This window comes from Myotis nattereri (genome assembly GCF_964212035.1).
Source record: "Myotis nattereri genome assembly, chromosome: 19".
Lineage (NCBI taxonomy): Eukaryota > Metazoa > Chordata > Mammalia > Chiroptera > Vespertilionidae > Myotis > Myotis nattereri.
The window spans coordinates 28,482,009-28,497,585 of NC_138095.1; the positions used below are offsets into that span (position 1 = coordinate 28,482,009).

The 15,577-nt window shown below is 68.6% G+C and overlaps 1 protein-coding gene across 1 annotated transcript; it reads left to right on the forward strand.

Moving 5' to 3' along the window:
• Nucleotides 1–7,020: 7,020 nt before the first annotated feature.
• On the forward strand, nt 7,021–15,334 carry MMP17 (matrix metallopeptidase 17). Its single transcript, XM_081114032.1, has 9 exons — nt 7,021–7,075; nt 7,674–7,797; nt 8,477–8,760; nt 9,248–9,424; nt 10,582–10,687; nt 11,027–11,109; nt 11,200–11,352; nt 13,270–13,527; nt 13,912–15,334. The coding sequence occupies exons 1-9, from the start codon at nt 7,036–7,038 to the stop codon at nt 14,241–14,243; spliced, it is 1,557 nt and encodes a 518-aa protein (XP_080970158.1). The 5' UTR covers nt 7,021–7,035; the 3' UTR covers nt 14,244–15,334.
• Nucleotides 15,335–15,577: the final 243 nt, after the last annotated feature.

Consider the following 15,577-nt stretch of genomic DNA (forward strand, 5'->3'; position numbering starts at 1 on the left):
GCCCCTCTGCTGGGCCGCTCAGTCGGCCGGGAGCGGCGCGCGGGGCACTCGGGACGCGGGGCGCGGGGACCTCCACGCCGCCCGCCCGCCCGCCCTGCGATCGCGATGCCCGGGCCGCCGCGCCCCCGGACGCAGGTCCCGCCGCCGCCGCTGCCGCTGGTGCTGCTGGTGCTGGCGGCCTGCGGGGGCCGCACCGCGCCCGCTCCCCGCGCCGAGGACCTCAGCTTGGAGGTGGTGAGTGCGCAGCCGCGCGGCGCTCCCGGGCGGGCTGACTGACCATCGTGCGCCCTGGACCCACTTCCCGGGCAGCAAAGCCCCGGCGGCGCGGGGCTGAGTGCGGGACGCGCGCGCACCGGGTCTGGGAACAGGCGCCGGTCCCCTCCCCGCCCCGTGTGCTCGGAGCGCGCTGCAGCCGCAGGAGCCCGCGGAGGGAGGGGAGCGGGGGTCGCCTGGCCCGAGCCCCATCCCCGGCTCGGAGCGGCCCGGAAGGGGGGGTCCCAGGCGGGGGGCACAGGCGTTGCAGCCCGGGGAGCAGTGCGCCCCGCGCGTGTTCCGGGAAGGGCGGGAGAGGGGCGCACACCCACACCCGAGGAGAGGCCGGGGCTGCGGAGTGTGGGCGCCCGGGACGCCGGCGGTTCTCGAGTTGGCTCGGTGGAGGGTTGGGGAGCCAGGAAGCCGGCCCCATCCCCGCACCGGGAATGCTCTTGGCCCTGCGCCACCCGCGCTTGCACTGTTAGGGCGCCCAGCCTGGCTCTGCCGCCCCCACGGCCCTGCCCTGAGCGCGATGGAGTCCCCCTGCCGGTCCCAGGCTCGGCTGCAGCCCCACCGCCTTCCCCAGCGCCCACGTCCTGCAACACCAGCTGTCCCACTGGCTTGGGAGCCGCACTGGAGGCGGCGGCCGTGGCCTCTCTCCACACCCCCTCCCCCGTGCAGCCCGCCAGGCTTGGAGCCTCCTCTGCACCTGGGAGATTGAGATCGGACTGATGTGTCTGCCACCCCCGGCTCCTCGGGAGGCCAGGCCAGAGCGCTGATGCGCGAAGCAGGTCCCTTCTGAGGTGCCCGCCCCGCAGCTGCCCTCCCTGCGCCAGGACCCTTGGCCCCACGGCGGGCAGCCTCCTGCAGGGGTGCTGGCGGCCCCTCTCCCACGGCATTCGGGAGCTCCAGGTGGATTTCGGGTGGGAGGGGGGTGCATTTGGGTGTCATCTGCACCCCGTACTCGGCAGGACTTGGCCACAGGTTCCGGATGACGAGCAGGCTCTGGGCACCCTGCCTGGCTGCCCAGCCTCTGAGCCACCCGAAGGGGCGCAGCCAGGAGCTGGGGTCTCCCAGCCACCCTGCCTCTGAAAAGGGCACCTTCACCCCACCTCCTCCTGGCTCTTTAGGGCTGGGGGGTTCCTGGTCCGCCCCCCTGGGGTGCACACTCTGGGGACATCCCGTTTCCCCTCTGGGCTGTGACCGTACAGCCCGGGCCTGCAAGTCTCCTGGGGGCCACGGTCAGGGGATGGGGCTCCGGTCCTGCCAAGTTCATCCCTCAGACCCAGTGCAGCTCCGAAGTTTACCCCGGGCGCCTGGGGAGGGAGCGAGCGGTCAGGCACCTTCCTCCCAGCCCCAGCCTGGGTGCGTCTCCTCCCCCTGCTCCCAGGGGCTCTCTCCAGCACCCAGGGGTCACCCGGATGTGCTGGGGGGGGGGAGGGGAGAAGACATGGCTCCCGGCCTCGAGCCCAGAGACTGCAGGGCCCTGGCGCCTGGCCCTGGGGAGAGAGAGCAGAGGACGCTGCCCTTGCTGGGGGAGCCCCCACCCCAGGGAGCCCACCCGCCCGCCTGGTGTGGGAGAAGCCGGCCTGCCTGCCTCTTGCCCCGGGTTTGTGGACACGGGGCGCCCTCTGGTGGCCGTCTGGGGAATGGCGCATCCCAGCCTGAGCCCAGAGGGAGACACCCAGGATTTATGGGGAGTGGGGGTTCCCTCCCGCGCCCTCTTCAGACCAGGGGAGTGGGGTCCTGGCTGGATGCTCAGGTCTGCGGCCGCCAGTCAGGAGAAGGGTCCCTTGGTAAGTGCCACCCGGCGTCACCCAGACGGTGGCCAGGCAGTGGGGCTCCCCCAGCCCAGCCTCGGCTTTAGCTGGACTGAGGCCGCTGCGCCCGCGCTGATGGGTGCTGTCGGCCGGCTGTGCCCTCCTGGGCCCCAGGGTTTCCTCCTTTCTGGGTTGGTGATGCCCACGCGGGGCCCCAAGGCTCCCCCTCTCCCCGTGTCCCCGAGATCCTTCCCCAAGGGCCTGGGCCCCGGAACCACCCTCAGCCCCTCGTGTCCGAGGGTGGCCACCTGCTGCCCACCTGTGTGCCTCCGTCCACACTGCGCTGTCTGTCTGGGACGTCCGTGTCTCCGTCTGCCCGGCCGAAGCTCACTGCATGGTGTCACGCCCTGCAGCCGGCCGGGGCCGGAGCGTGCCGGCAGGTTCCCCACCAGCCTCTAGAGCAGCGGTTCTCAACCTGTGGGTCGCGACCCCTTTGGGGGTCAAATGACCCTTTCACAGGGGTTGCCTAATCCCATCGGAAAACACATCTATAATTACATATTGTTTTTGTGGTTAATCACTGTGCTTTAGTGATGTTCAATTTGTAACAATGAAAATACATCCTGCATATCAGATATTTACATGACGATTCATAACAGTAGCAACATTACAGTTATGAAGTAGCAACGAAAACAATCTTATGGTTGGGGGTTACCACAACATGAGGAGCTGTGTTAAAGGGCCGCGGCGTTAGGAAGGTTGAGAACCACTGCTCAAGAGTGTCTACTCCTGGCTGCAGCCTCTGACGCCCGTGGCCTCGCACCGCATGGCCTGTTGGCGGAACGTTTGCTGCCTGACGCCCAGATGGGGGACGGGGGTCTGTGGCTGAGACTGTGCGTGAGGGTGGCGGGGACGGGCGGCACCCTCAGTGGCCCGGGGGCTGCCAGGGGCTGAGCAGGATGGGGGGAGGTGGGGGTGAAGGGAAGTGGCAGCCAGGTCCTCGCTGGGAGCACCTTGTCCCCCTCCTGGGGCCGGCACGGGGTGGGGGGTGGCAGGGGGCACAGTCACCCTGGCCTCTGGACCCAGCACCCCCAAGAGCCGTGGACCCCGTGGGGGCTGAGGATGGAGTCATAGGCCTGGCAGGGGGCCAGGTATATGTCTGGCAGCTGCAGCCAAGAAACTGGCCATATTCCCTCCATCGGGAGCCAGGGCGCAGGGAAGGGTTAATGGAGAGGGGAGGGGAGGGGAGGGGAGGGGAGAAGGGGGCAGGGGAATCCAAGGCCCCTCCCCCACACCCCGGGGAGCTGGCATGCAAATGGTGGGTGACTCCTGAGACCCCCAGCCGGCTCTCCAAGCGAGTTCAGGCTCTGGGCTGGCGGCCAGCGCTGGGGACTGAGAGCCCTTTGTGGGCTTTGGTGTGGGAGCCCGTGGGGCCTGGGGAGGACCGAGCTGGACGCCTGCGGTTGAGCCGGGAGGGAGCCCCATGATCCCCTTTCATCCGTGTGGGCCCCAGGCTGCTGCTCAGCGGCCTGTGACCTAAGTGCTGGCCTCAGTCTGCTCATCTGGACAATGGGGCCATGAGAACAGGGCAGGAGGCGGGGCGCGAACTGGGTGATGCCCTGATGGCTCATGGCAGCATCTGGCAGGTGGGGGGTCGGGGGAGGCAGACAGGGAAGGCTGAGAGGATTTGGGGTTCGGCAGTGTTCTGAGACACAGCGCCATCTGCAGGCCCTGGCGGGGCGCTCCAGCATCCCTGAGTTTTTGTCTCCTCGCTAAGGGCGATCTGGGCTGCCAGGTGAAGCTGCAGGCGGGTGAGAGGTGATGCGCCTGTCACCCTTGCTGACAGCCTCTGGGCTGCTCTCCGGGTGAGATGGTGCGGACAGGACCAGACAGGCACCTGCTCCTCAGGTCCCTCCCTCCCTCTGCCCGCCTCTCGGTCCAGGTCCCTGTCCGGGAGCTTCCCAGGCCGGTCCTGCCTCAGGGCCTTTGCACGAGCCACTGGGCCCCGGCCAGCTGCTTCCCATCCCTCGGGTCATCCCCGAGCACCAGCTGAGTGAGGGGCCCTCGCCTCCGGCCGTAGCACAGCGGTTACGGGAATCCAGGCTCCCTGCGTGACCGCGGGCGAGTGTCCTGACCTCTCAGCACCCGGTTTCCTCCTCTGGGAAGTGGGGATTTCGGCGCCCACCTCATAGGTTACCTCGGCGGCTCTTCAGCGAGCCCCTGCCGGGTGCCAGGCACACGCACACGCCACAGACACGCAGCCTTCCCCGGGGTGCAGTGAGCCTGAGGCGGGTCGGTGCACGGACAGTGTCCGACCACCTTGGCGTCCGGGCCCCTCGTCCTCGTCTTCGTCTGTGAGGTCATCGCTCCCGTCTCTCATTGTGGGCGCCTCCCTCGGACGGCGGGGCGTCCCGGGTCTTTGCTGTCACCCCGGCGCCTGCCTCCGTGAGCTCTCGGCAAGGCTGCGTCGATGCAGCGAGGGGGACCTGGGCCCCGGTTTCCTCAGTGTAAGTGGAGGTGCCGGTCACCCCGTCGGGTGCAGAGCGGACACGGAGCAGGTGCTGGCCGGGCTCAGCTGCGGTTAGTTTATTTTGTTTGTTTTATTTTATGAATATATTTTTATTGGTTTCTGAGAGGAAGGGAGAGGGAGAGAGAGAAACATCCATGATGAGGGAGAATCATGGATCGGCTGCCTCCTGCACGCCCCCCACTGGGGATGGAGCCCGCGGCCCAGGCCTGTGTCCTGAGTGGGAATCGAACCCTGACCTCCTGGTTCATAGGTCGACGCTCAACCACTGAGCCACACCGGCCGGCTGTAGTTACTGTTGCTGGGGGGGCGGGGGCTCAACCACTGAGCCACACCGGCCGGCTGTAGTTACTGTTGTTGGGGGGGCGGGGGCTCAACCACGTCCGCAGCCGCCTCTGGGCCTCAGCTTCCTCGTCTGTGCAATGGGCCAATGCTCATCACACCAGGAGGCTGGGGGTCCACTTAGCGATGGAATGGGGCGGGGGGCGGACAGTCCAGCCCTCGGTCCCCGCGGAGCCGCCAAACCCGGGCCGGGCGGCCGCAGCACCTCGTGGGGACCGGGTGTGCCCCACGGGCACCGGGGCAGCAGGAGCGGCAGCGGCTTCACTGTGGCCCCGCGCCCGCTGCCTGCAGCTCCGCTCCCCGCGCCTCCCCCGCCCGGTGACCACGCGGCTTCCGGAGCGGAGCGCTGCCTGGGACCCGCGCACAGTAGGGCGCCCGGCGGCCCCAGCGGTGAAACGGGCCCGGCAGGTGCCTGGCCCGAGGGCCCCGGGCGGGCGGGCGCGGTGAGGGGTCCCAAGCGCCTCTGGGGTGGCGGCTGCACCCCCAGAAATGGACTGACGTCACTGGGAGTTGAGGGGGCGCGCGGCGGTGACAAATACAAACCCGGGGCGCGGGAAGGCTGGGGGCCGCGTCTGGGGGTGCGGTCAGGCGCCCCTGCCCGGCCTCAGTGTCCCGTCTGTCCACCCGCTCGGCGGGGGAGGGGCCGTGGAGCGTCCCCGAGGCCCTGGGGGTGCGGGAGGCACGGGGTTGGCCACCAAGGGCCCTGCCCCCTCCGCCTTCTGGAAGGTTCTGCCACCCTCCCCGGTGCAGCCTGTTGCCCTGGAGACGGGCGTGTGGGTGCCTTGGCGACCGGGCGGGAGATCGGGTGGGTGCACGGGAGGGGGCGCCCCCCCATGAGACGACGTGACCCGCCGACCAACCCAACCTCGCGGGCTCCTAGGTATCGGGGGCGGGGCCTGTCGGGGGCGTGGTCATGTCTGGGGGCGGGGCCTGCCTGGGGGCGGGGCGGCCTGGGCTCCGGGACCGGGGGGTTGGGCACCGTCGCCCCCGCAGGCACAGAGCTTGGGGGCGGCTCCCGCCTCCCGGTCAGCCCCCCCCCACCCCGGGGCCGCCTCTGACGTTTCAAGTGTGTTAACTGCGAGGAGAGAAACCCCGGCCACGGGCACCTTCCTGCGTCCCCCGGACTGGGATGCGCTGCAAGGAGGGCGCGCGCAGTGGGGGCGCAGGGTGGGCGCTGCAAGGAGGGACCGCGCAGTGGGGGCGCAGGGTGGGCACGCAGGATGGGGCGCGCAGGGTGGGGGCACGCAGGGTGGTGGTGCAGGGTGGGGGCACGCAGGGTGGGGGGCTGTTTTAGACGCCCCGTCCCGGCGGCCCCCTCCCTGCTCCGCGGGGCTGACTGTCCCTCCCCAGCTTCTCATGGGGGGCGGGGGGGTCCGTGTTCTGTGCAGACCCCCCTCCCCCCTTCGATCTGCTCAGGACAAGAGCGGGCTCCGTGTGGGCTGCAGACCTCGGTCCAGGCGGCTGCCCCCCCCCCAGTCCAACCCCCCAACCCCCCTGCCCCTTCACGCAGGCCCTGAATCTGGCTCCTTTGACAGCCCTTTTTAATTCATTTTATTTATTTTTGTTCATCCTCACCCGATATATTTTTCCCATTGATTTTTAGAGAGAGTGGAAGGGAGGGGGAGAGACAGAGAGAAACGCATGGATGGGTTGCCTGCCCCATGGGCCCTGACCAGGCTGGTGTGGGAGCCCGTGGGGCCTGGGGCTGTCCCTCCCCACAACCGGAATCGAACCCACAGCCCTTCGGTCCCAGGGCTGATGCTCTAACCACTGAGCACCCAGCCAGGGCTCATGACTTTAAAATGTGATTCTCTTAGGCCTCTCCCCCACACACACACTTCGCCTCCTGGGGAGGGAGGGGGGCAGGAGGTGGACTCCCAGGGGCAGGAGTGTGTGGGGACACAGCTCCCCCTGCCTGTGCGGAGCTGAGGGAGGGGCCAGAGGGGCCTCGTGGGTAAAGGGGGGCTGCTGGGCTGGGCTGGTGTTGATGGGGCTGGCGAGACGGGGAGCCCCCACCCCACCTGGGGCCCTCACCCACCCCTCCCTCGCTCTCCGCCCCAGGAGTGGCTGAGCAAGTTCGGGTACCTGCCCCCCGCGGACCCCGCCACCGGGCAGCTGCAGACGCAGGAGGAGCTGAGCAAGGCCGTGGCCGCCATGCAGCGCTTCGCGGGCCTGGAGGCCACCGGGGTCCTGGGTCAGTCCGAGCCCGAGCTGGGGCCTGGTGTCCCCCACTCCCTCCTCCCTGTGCCCCCCGCCCGCCGGGGGGTGGGGTTAGGGACCCACGTGGGAGCCCCTCTGTCACCCTCACCTCCCCCCAGGGGTGGGCACAGCCACACGCAGACCCGGCTCCACACACTCTGCCTGATTCCTGCCTGTGGGGTACCAGCCGGTGTTGCCCAAATGCCCAGCTTTCCAAGAGGAACCAGAAATCTGGGGGTGGGGGGTTAGCGAGTACCCCACTTTTTAAAAAATATTTTTATTTCAGAGAGGAAGGGAGAGGGAGAGAGAGAGAAACATCCATGATGAGAGAGGATCATGGACCGGCTGCCTCCTGCACGCCCCCCACTGGGGATGGAGCCCGTAATGCGGGCCTGTGCCCTGACCGGGAATCGAACCCTGACCTCCTGGTTCACATCCCCTGAGCCCCGCCGGCCGGGCCCGATTCCAATTTTGTAAAGACCCTCGTCAGGGCTGGCCCTGAGTTAGTCACCCCGTCCCCTCCAGATGTGCTGTGGGGACCGGGCAGGGCTGAGCTGGGCCGGCTCCTGACCCTGCACCCCTCCCCCCTGCAGACGCGGCCACCCGGGCGCGGATGAGAACCCCGCGCTGCTCCCTGCCCGACCTCCCGGCCCCGGCTCGGAGGAGGCGCCAGGCTCCGGCCCCGACCAAGTGGAGCAAGAGGAACCTTTCATGGAGGTGGGTGATGGGCTCCCCTGCCTGCCCCGGCCTTGGTGCTGGGGGCCTGCTGAGCACCCGCCCCTCGGGGCTCCAGCCGTGGGGGCTCGTCCTCGGTTCTGGGGCCAGAAGTCGGAGATCCGGGGTCACAGGGCTGGCTCCCCCCAGACCCTGAGCGGGAGTCCGCCGCCCGTCACTGCCGGCCCTGCCCCGTCCTCAGAGGCCCCCGTCCCGTCCTCCCTGTCCTTTCTCGCCGGGGACGCTCTCCATGGCTTTAGCGGGTGACGTCCAGGATGGTCTCGTCTTAATCCCTACCTTTATTTTGTAAAATATATTCCTGTTGATTTCAGAGAGGACGGGAGAGGGAGGGAGGGAGGGAGGGAGAGAGAGAGAGAGAGAAACATCCATGGTGAGAGAGAATCACGGGTCGGCTGCCTCCTGCACGCCCCACACTGGGGATCGAGCCCACAACCCGGGCCTGTGCCCAACTGTACTTCCTGGTTCGTGGGTCCACGCTCAACCACGGAGCCACTCCCTACCATCAAACTCCATTTCCAAATAGGGTCCCGACACCCACCCCCGGGGCGGGGCGTCCCTGGGAGCGCGCTGCAGCCTGGTGGGGGCGTGGCCTGTCCCCGCGACCCGACCCCTGGCTCTGACCCCTGGCTCTGACCCCTGGCTCTGACCCCGCCCGCCCCAGGGTCCGCACGTTCCCGAGGGACTCGCCCCTGGGCCGCGACACGGTGCGTGCGCTCATGCACTACGCCCTCAAGGTCTGGGGCGACATCACGCCCCTGAACTTCCACGAGGTGGCGGGCAGCGCGGCCGACATCCAGATCGACTTCTCCACGGCCGACCACAACGACCGCTACCCCTTCGACGGCCCCGGCGGCACCGTGGCCCACGCCTTCCTCCCCGGCGACCACCACACCGCGGGGGACGCCCACTTCGACGACGACGAGGCCTGGACCTTCCGGTCCTCAGGTGCGTGCGTGGGGCTGAGCCCCGGGGACCCCACATCACCCGGGGGCCCCCAGGGACCCCGGAGGTTGCAGGAAGCCACATCGACCCTGTGAAGCGTCCAGACCCCGGGCATGGGAACAGCTGGGCAGTTCCAGTTCAGGGCGACTCACCCCCATCGCGGGCAGGGACCCCACCGGGCGGCCGGGCTGGGCTGGGTGTGCGGGCCTGGGGCTCCGTGTCCTCTGGCTGAGCAGCTTGTCCTCGCCTGGTCTCATCCCCCAGGAGGTGTGGGTGCAGGTGGGGAGGAGAGGCTGCGTGGGGTTCCTCCACACACAGGCCTGACGAGGGTCCTGGCCCGTGGGGCACAGGAGTCCTACGCTGGCCCCTGCACCCTGGGGCACAGAAAGTCAACCCCCAATACCCGGCCCGTAGGCACGCGCCTCCCCATCCCTGCGGCCACGTCCATGGCTCGCCGTCCCCCGTGGCTCACTCTTCCCCGTGTCCCCAGACGCCCACGGCATGGACCTGTTCGCGGTGGCCGTGCACGAGTTTGGCCACGCCATCGGGCTGAGCCACGTGGCGGCCACGCAGTCCATCATGCAGCCCTACTACCAGGGCCCGGTGGGCGACCCGCTGCACTACGGGCTCCCCTACGCGGACCGGGTGCGCGCCTGGCAGCTGTACGGTGAGTGCCCCCCCCACCCCAGAGCCAGCGCGGGCGCCCCGAGGACGGGGACAGAGGCTGGGGACCCCCTGGGTGCAGAGCCCGCAGGAGTTCTAGCACCTGCCTGGCACGTACGGGTGTGGAACAAGCGGACACCATCCCAGACTCACCCCGGAGCTCAGAGCCCGGGCAGGATTCCGCGTCCAGGCCCCAGGTGGTCTCAGGTGTGACCGCTGGCGTGGTGGTGCCGGGCGGGCACAGCACTCGGTGTGGAGTGGGGGGCAGCTGAGGCCGGGTGACCACCTGGGGAGGAGCCACAGCCAGGCCAGCCCAGAGCCGGCCGCAAGGCGCCCTCTGCTGGGGACGCCTGGGAAGTGCAGCGGAAGGAGGCCAGGCCGCGGTGAAATCCCTGTCCGCCCCCCAGGCCACCTCCCTGGTGTCCCCCCACACCCACCGCCCTCTGGCATCCGCGTTATTTTATTGTAAAATTCACCGTTAAACTTTCTTTTTTAATTTAGGGAGAGGGAGAGCGAGAGAGAGAGAGACATGGGTCGGCTGCCTCCTGCAGCCCCACACGGGATGGAGCCCGCAACCTGGGCCTGTGCCCCGACCGGGAATCGAACCGTGACCTCCTGGGTCATAGGTTGGCGCTCAACCACTGAGCCACACTGGCCGGGCAAAGTCACCACTTTAAAGTGCACAATCCGGCTGAGACTGGTGTGGCTCAGTGGATAGAGCGTCGGCCTGCGGGCTGAAGGGTCCCGGGTTCGATTCTGGTCGGGGGCATGTGCCTGGGTTGCGGGCACATGCCCAATGGGGGATGTGCAGGAGGCGGCTGATCGGTGTTTCTCTCTCATTGATGTTTCTGACTCTCTATCTCTCTCTCCCTTCCTCTCTGTAAAAAATCAATGAAGTGTATTTAAAAACAAAAAAACAAAAAAACAAAAAAAAATAAAGTGCACAATCCGACATGGACACACCCACAACGCAGTGCAGCCAGGAGCGTCCCGCCCTGTACGCGGGCCTGTCCAGCTCACGCCGTAGCCGGTGCTGACTCCGGGGCACGCGCAGGCCCGTCTGCCCGGCGGCCTTGGGGCCACCCCGGGGTTCCGGGAAGCAGGCTGGGGCTTGAGGGAGGCGGGCGCACTGGGTTCCATGCGGCCACCCTGTCTCCACAGGCGTGCGGGAGTCCGTGTCCCCCACGGCACAGCCGGACACGGCCGAGCCTGAGGAACCTCCCCTCCTGCCGGAGCCCCCGGACCACCGGCCCAGCACCCCACACGTGTGAGTCCGCCTCCCCTGCAGGCCCCCCCACCCCCTGTAGTGACTGGGCGCCCTGAACCCCAGGCCCTTCCGAGAAAAGCACAGTTCTGTGCGCTGAGCCTTGAGCGAGGCATCGATGATGAGAGTCACTGACCGGCTGCCTCCTGCAGGCCGCCCGCTGGGGATCGAGCCCACAACCCGGTCAGGGCAATGAGCTGCGACCTCCAGGTTCATAGGTCGATGCCCGACCACTGAGCCCCGCCGGCCGGCTGCTTTTCTCTCTTGATGCAACTGCTGCGGGTCCCAGAGCTCAGGCGTGGGGCGCGGGAGGGGCGCCCGCCCACGGCTCTCTGTCCGCAGGCCCGGGAAGGACGTGCCTCACAGGTGCAGCGCCCACTTCGACGCGGTGGCGCAGATCCGCGGCGAGGCCTTCTTCTTCAAAGGTAGCCCCCGCGGAGCCCAGCGCCGGGGCGGGAGTCGAGGGGGGGGCCCTGGGCGGGGCCGGCGCCCGCAGCTGTGCCCTGTCCCCGCAGGCAGGTACTTCTGGCGGCTGAACCGGGACCGGCACCTGGTGTCGCTGCAGCCGGCACAGATGCACCGCTTCTGGCGGGGCCTCCCGCCACACCTGGACGGCGTGGACGCCGTGTACGAGCGCACCATCGACCACAAGATCGTCTTCTTCAGAGGTGGGCGCCCCCCGGCTGCCCGCACCCCACCCCGAGCTCGCATGGCACGGGGGGCAGCCTGTGGTTTGCTCCGGGCACGGAGCGGAGACCAGCCGTGCGTGTGTGTGCCTGCCGGTGTGTTTGCTGAGCACCCGCTCTGTGCCCCGCGCTGGGAGGCGCTGCAGGTACAGAGTCGGGGGGTTTGGGGGGCAGGGCTGGGAGGGCAGGGCGGGCCCAGGAAGAGCAGCCACAAGGGGTGAGGAAGTTCGTTCCAGGTTGACCTGGGGGAACAGTGTTCCAAGCAGAGGGAACCGCCGTGCAAAGGTCCTGGGGCAGGAACGGTCCAGCCGAGTGCGGAGAGGGGACGAGGCTGGAGTCAGGAGAGGGGCGAGGACGCAGGGGTCGGAAGTGCGTGGGGACCATGGCCAGGCCCTGGTGTCGGTCGGGGATGATAGGTGCACCCCCACACCTGCTCCTGGGGGGCACGCTGTCAGTTTGGGGGGAAGGCAGGATGGGCCTGTAGCAGGTGCCTGAGGCTGTGGCCCTTCCTCCGTCACACACCATGTGTGTGTGCAGAAGCTGCTGTGTTTTGGGGTGACAGCCAGGCCTCCGTGTGGTGTGTGGGGCCCAGGGTTGGTCACAGTCATAGCAGCACCTTCTGGACTCGATTCTTCCTCAACCTGTGAAAACTGGGGGTTCCCCACGAGCATCCGCAGCTCCAGCTCTGAACTGTCAGGCAGGGTGACCCCGGGGCCTGAGCTGTGCCCCCCGCTCCCCCCCCCACCGGCCTCACAGCCCTGACCCCGTGTCTGTGCGGAACCGTCACCTCCTTCACCTCCTCCCCCGCTCACAGGCACTTCAGCCGTTTCCAGTCTCTGCAAAGGATTTTCTTTTACAAGATTTTCTTAATTGATTAAAAAATTTTTACATATATTTTTGTTGATTTCAGAGAGAGGGCGAGAAACATCAATGATGAGAGAGAATCACTGCTCAGCTGCCTCCTGCACGCCCCGCGCTGGGGATGGAGCCCCCACCCGGGCCTGTGCCCTGACCTGGAATCGAACCCTGGGCTCCTGGTCAGCCGGCTTTTTTAACATTGATTTTTAGAGAGAGGAAGGGAGAGGGAGAGAGAAAGAAACATCAATGTGATAGAGAAGCACTGATTGGCTGCCTCCTGCACCCCCACCCCCGATCAGGGATGGAGCCACGCCTGGGCCTGGGCCCTGACCCCAAATGGAACCGTGGCCTGTGGCGCCCAACCAGCTGGGCCGCACGGCCGGCCTGTGGCTTTGCTGTGCGTTTCTCACGATCACGGAGGCTGAGCCTCTTTTCAAGCCATTTGCGTCTCCTCCAGTGAAACCTCGCCCAGGGCTCCGTCCAGCAGGTTACACTGCAGAAGGCGGTCCAGGAGGCTCGGGCGCACCCTGGACGCGCAGCCCGGGGGGTGGCTCGGCGTCTGCTTGTGCCAACGTCCGACGGGTGCACACGCACGCCCGCCTGGACCCCGACTGGCAGCCTGTCCGGTCTCCGCACTCAGCTGCTCCCAGCCCCCTCCTCGTGGGAGCCGAGGAGGCAGAGCAGATCGAGGGCCTCTCGGGGCCGGGACTCAGCCTGTAACGTGGCTGCCTCCTCAGAACTGGTGCTCGGGCTGCTGCCAAGTGGAAGGACCCTGTGCCGGCCCAACCAGGTGTTGGGCAGGGGCAGGTGTGGGGCAGGGGCAGGTGTGAGGCCCGAACAGGTGTGAGGCAGGGGCAGGTGCGAGGCGGGGGCAGGTGTCCGGCACAGGGCAGGGGTGTGGGCCCGTAGTAGGTGCTCAGCAAACACTCGTGAGCACTGGTGGGCACTGCGGGGGGGGGGGGCGGTCGCCGGGGCCGGGGTGGGGGGCAGCCGGGGCAGGAGCCCCGCCTTCGGTGGGCTGAGCCCCCCCTCTCTCCCCAGGAGACAGATACTGGGTGTTCCAGGACACGCACGTGGAGGAAGGCTTCCCCCGGCCCGTCTCGGACTTCGGCCTCCCGCCGGGTGGCGTCGACGCTGCCTTCTCCTGGGCCCACAGTGACAAGACTTATTTCTTTAAGGACCAGCTGTACTGGCGCTACGATGAGCTCACGCGGCGCATGGACCCCGGCCACCCGGCCCGCAGCCCCCCGTGGAGGGGCATCCCCAGCACGCTGGACGACGCCATGCGCTGGTCCGACGGTGAGCCCGGGGGGCGCGGGCGGGTGCAGCCCGGGATCGAGAAGGGGGCCTGAGGCGCTGCTGACCCTCCAGGGGCCCCTCACCCGCCGCGAGGTGGCCGGCCGGTGCCTGTCCTGCCCCCTCGTCCCTCCCTGACCTGGCGGCACAATGTCCCGTAGAAACCAGGCGTCTCATCCATCCCCCTGTTGGCCGCAGCCCCTGGCGCATTCTGGGGCCTGTGAGGCTGCCGCCCAGGGCCTGGCCTAACCCCGAGGCCATCCCACCTCCCTGTGGCCTCGCAGCCCTGCCCCTGCCCCTGTCCCTGCCCCTGCCCCGGCCCCGCTGTCCGGCCTGCATCCCGACACCCTGAGCAGCCAGGAGCTCAGCGCCTCCCTCTCCCCGCAGGGGCCGCCTACTTCTTCCGCGGCAGGGAGTACTGGAAGGTGCCAGACAGCGAGCTGGCCGTGGCGCCCGGCTACCCGCAGTCCACGGCCCGGGACTGGCTGGTCTGCCGAGACCCACAGGCCGACCCCGAGGGCGGGGGCGCGGAGGGAGAGGCGGGGGCCCACGCCCCGCCCGGCCAGCACGACCGCAGCCACGCGGAGGACGGCTACCAGGTGTGCGCCTGCAGCTCGCTGGCCGCCCGCCCGCCCGGGCCCGCGGGCTCCCTGCTGGCCGCCGCGCTGCTGCCCCCGCTGGGCCTCCTGCGGCGAGGGGCCCGGGCCCTGGCGCTCTGAGAGCCGCCGCCAGAGGACAGACGGACGGACGGTCACGGCCCAGGGCCACGGGGCAGGGATGATGCTCCAGCCTCCAGCACCCGAACCCGGAGCCCCGGGACCCGGCCTGGCAGCCCCGAGCAGAGCCCAGGTCAGCCTCCCGGACGGAGGGGCGGCCCCTGGCCGTCAGCACTGACGCGTGGGCACAGGAGCTCCGGCCCCTGCTTTGCAGCCTCCGCCGCCGGCCCCACTGCCTGCTGGGAGGAGTCCGTCCAGGAGACGCCCTCACGGCCGGCCGCCGGGTGGGGACTGGGGACGGGAGATGCCGTCCCTCCTGCCGCGGAAGCTCCACTGATGGGCCGGCCGGGCCTCCCTCCGGCCTGAGAGCAGAGCCCACAGCTTCACCACCCCCAGCGCGTCCACACTGCCCCCCTGGTCCCTGGTGCTTCTGTCCACCTGTCCCAGAGGGCAGCCCCCAATGCTCAGACAAGCCCTCCTTGCTGGGGCCCCCGCTGGACTCCCTGTGACGCCGACAGACAGACACGACCTCGCTGCTTCCTGGCCGCTCCGGCCCGGCGCCCTGATGCCCTTCAGACGGGGCTGCAGGGGCGCCATCCTGGAGGCCTGGGCCCGGGCCCCCTGCCCTCAGATGGAGGGGCTTCCAGGAAGGTCTGCGTGGGGGTCACACCCTCCCCTCGGGGTCACCAGCTCCGTTCTGCCCAGCACTTCCTGGACGACTCCGTGTCCCGGAGCGATTACACCCATTTCACAGATGGGCCAGTGGAGGCCGGCCAGGAAACGGGCCTCCTGCAGGCAGCTCAGGCCGTCGGGTCTCAGGTGTGATGAAGCCGGTGGATGGAGGACTTGCCCGTGCGTGTGGGACGTGCAGAACGAGATGCTGTCTCCTGTTGGGGCCCCTGGGTGTGGCTGCCAACCGTGCCAACCGCACCTGCCGCCCACAGGGCAGGGAGCCCTTCTCCGGGTTCCGGGGTCGGGAGGGGCCCCCTCACACCTGGAGTGATCCGGGTTCTGTTAGGAAGAGGCTAGTCGCCGAGGAGCAAGAGGCTGCCAGGGGGACCGTGCGGGGCTGTGAAGTGTGAAGTCAGATGCTTTGGGGGTTCAGGGGGACCGTGCGGGGGGCTGGTTCACGGCAGGAGCCCCCCCACACACAGTGTGAAGTCAGCTGCTTTGGGGGCTCAGGGAAGGCCACCTGAGCAGGAACAGGGAGGGGGGCGGTCCCACAGGAGGGGGAGGGGCTGAGACGGTCCTGGTGGGTGAGGTCACCCTGGTCCCGGGAAGTTATCACTGAATGTCACCACCGGCCTGAGGGAGGGGCTCGAATGGTCCTTTTTTTC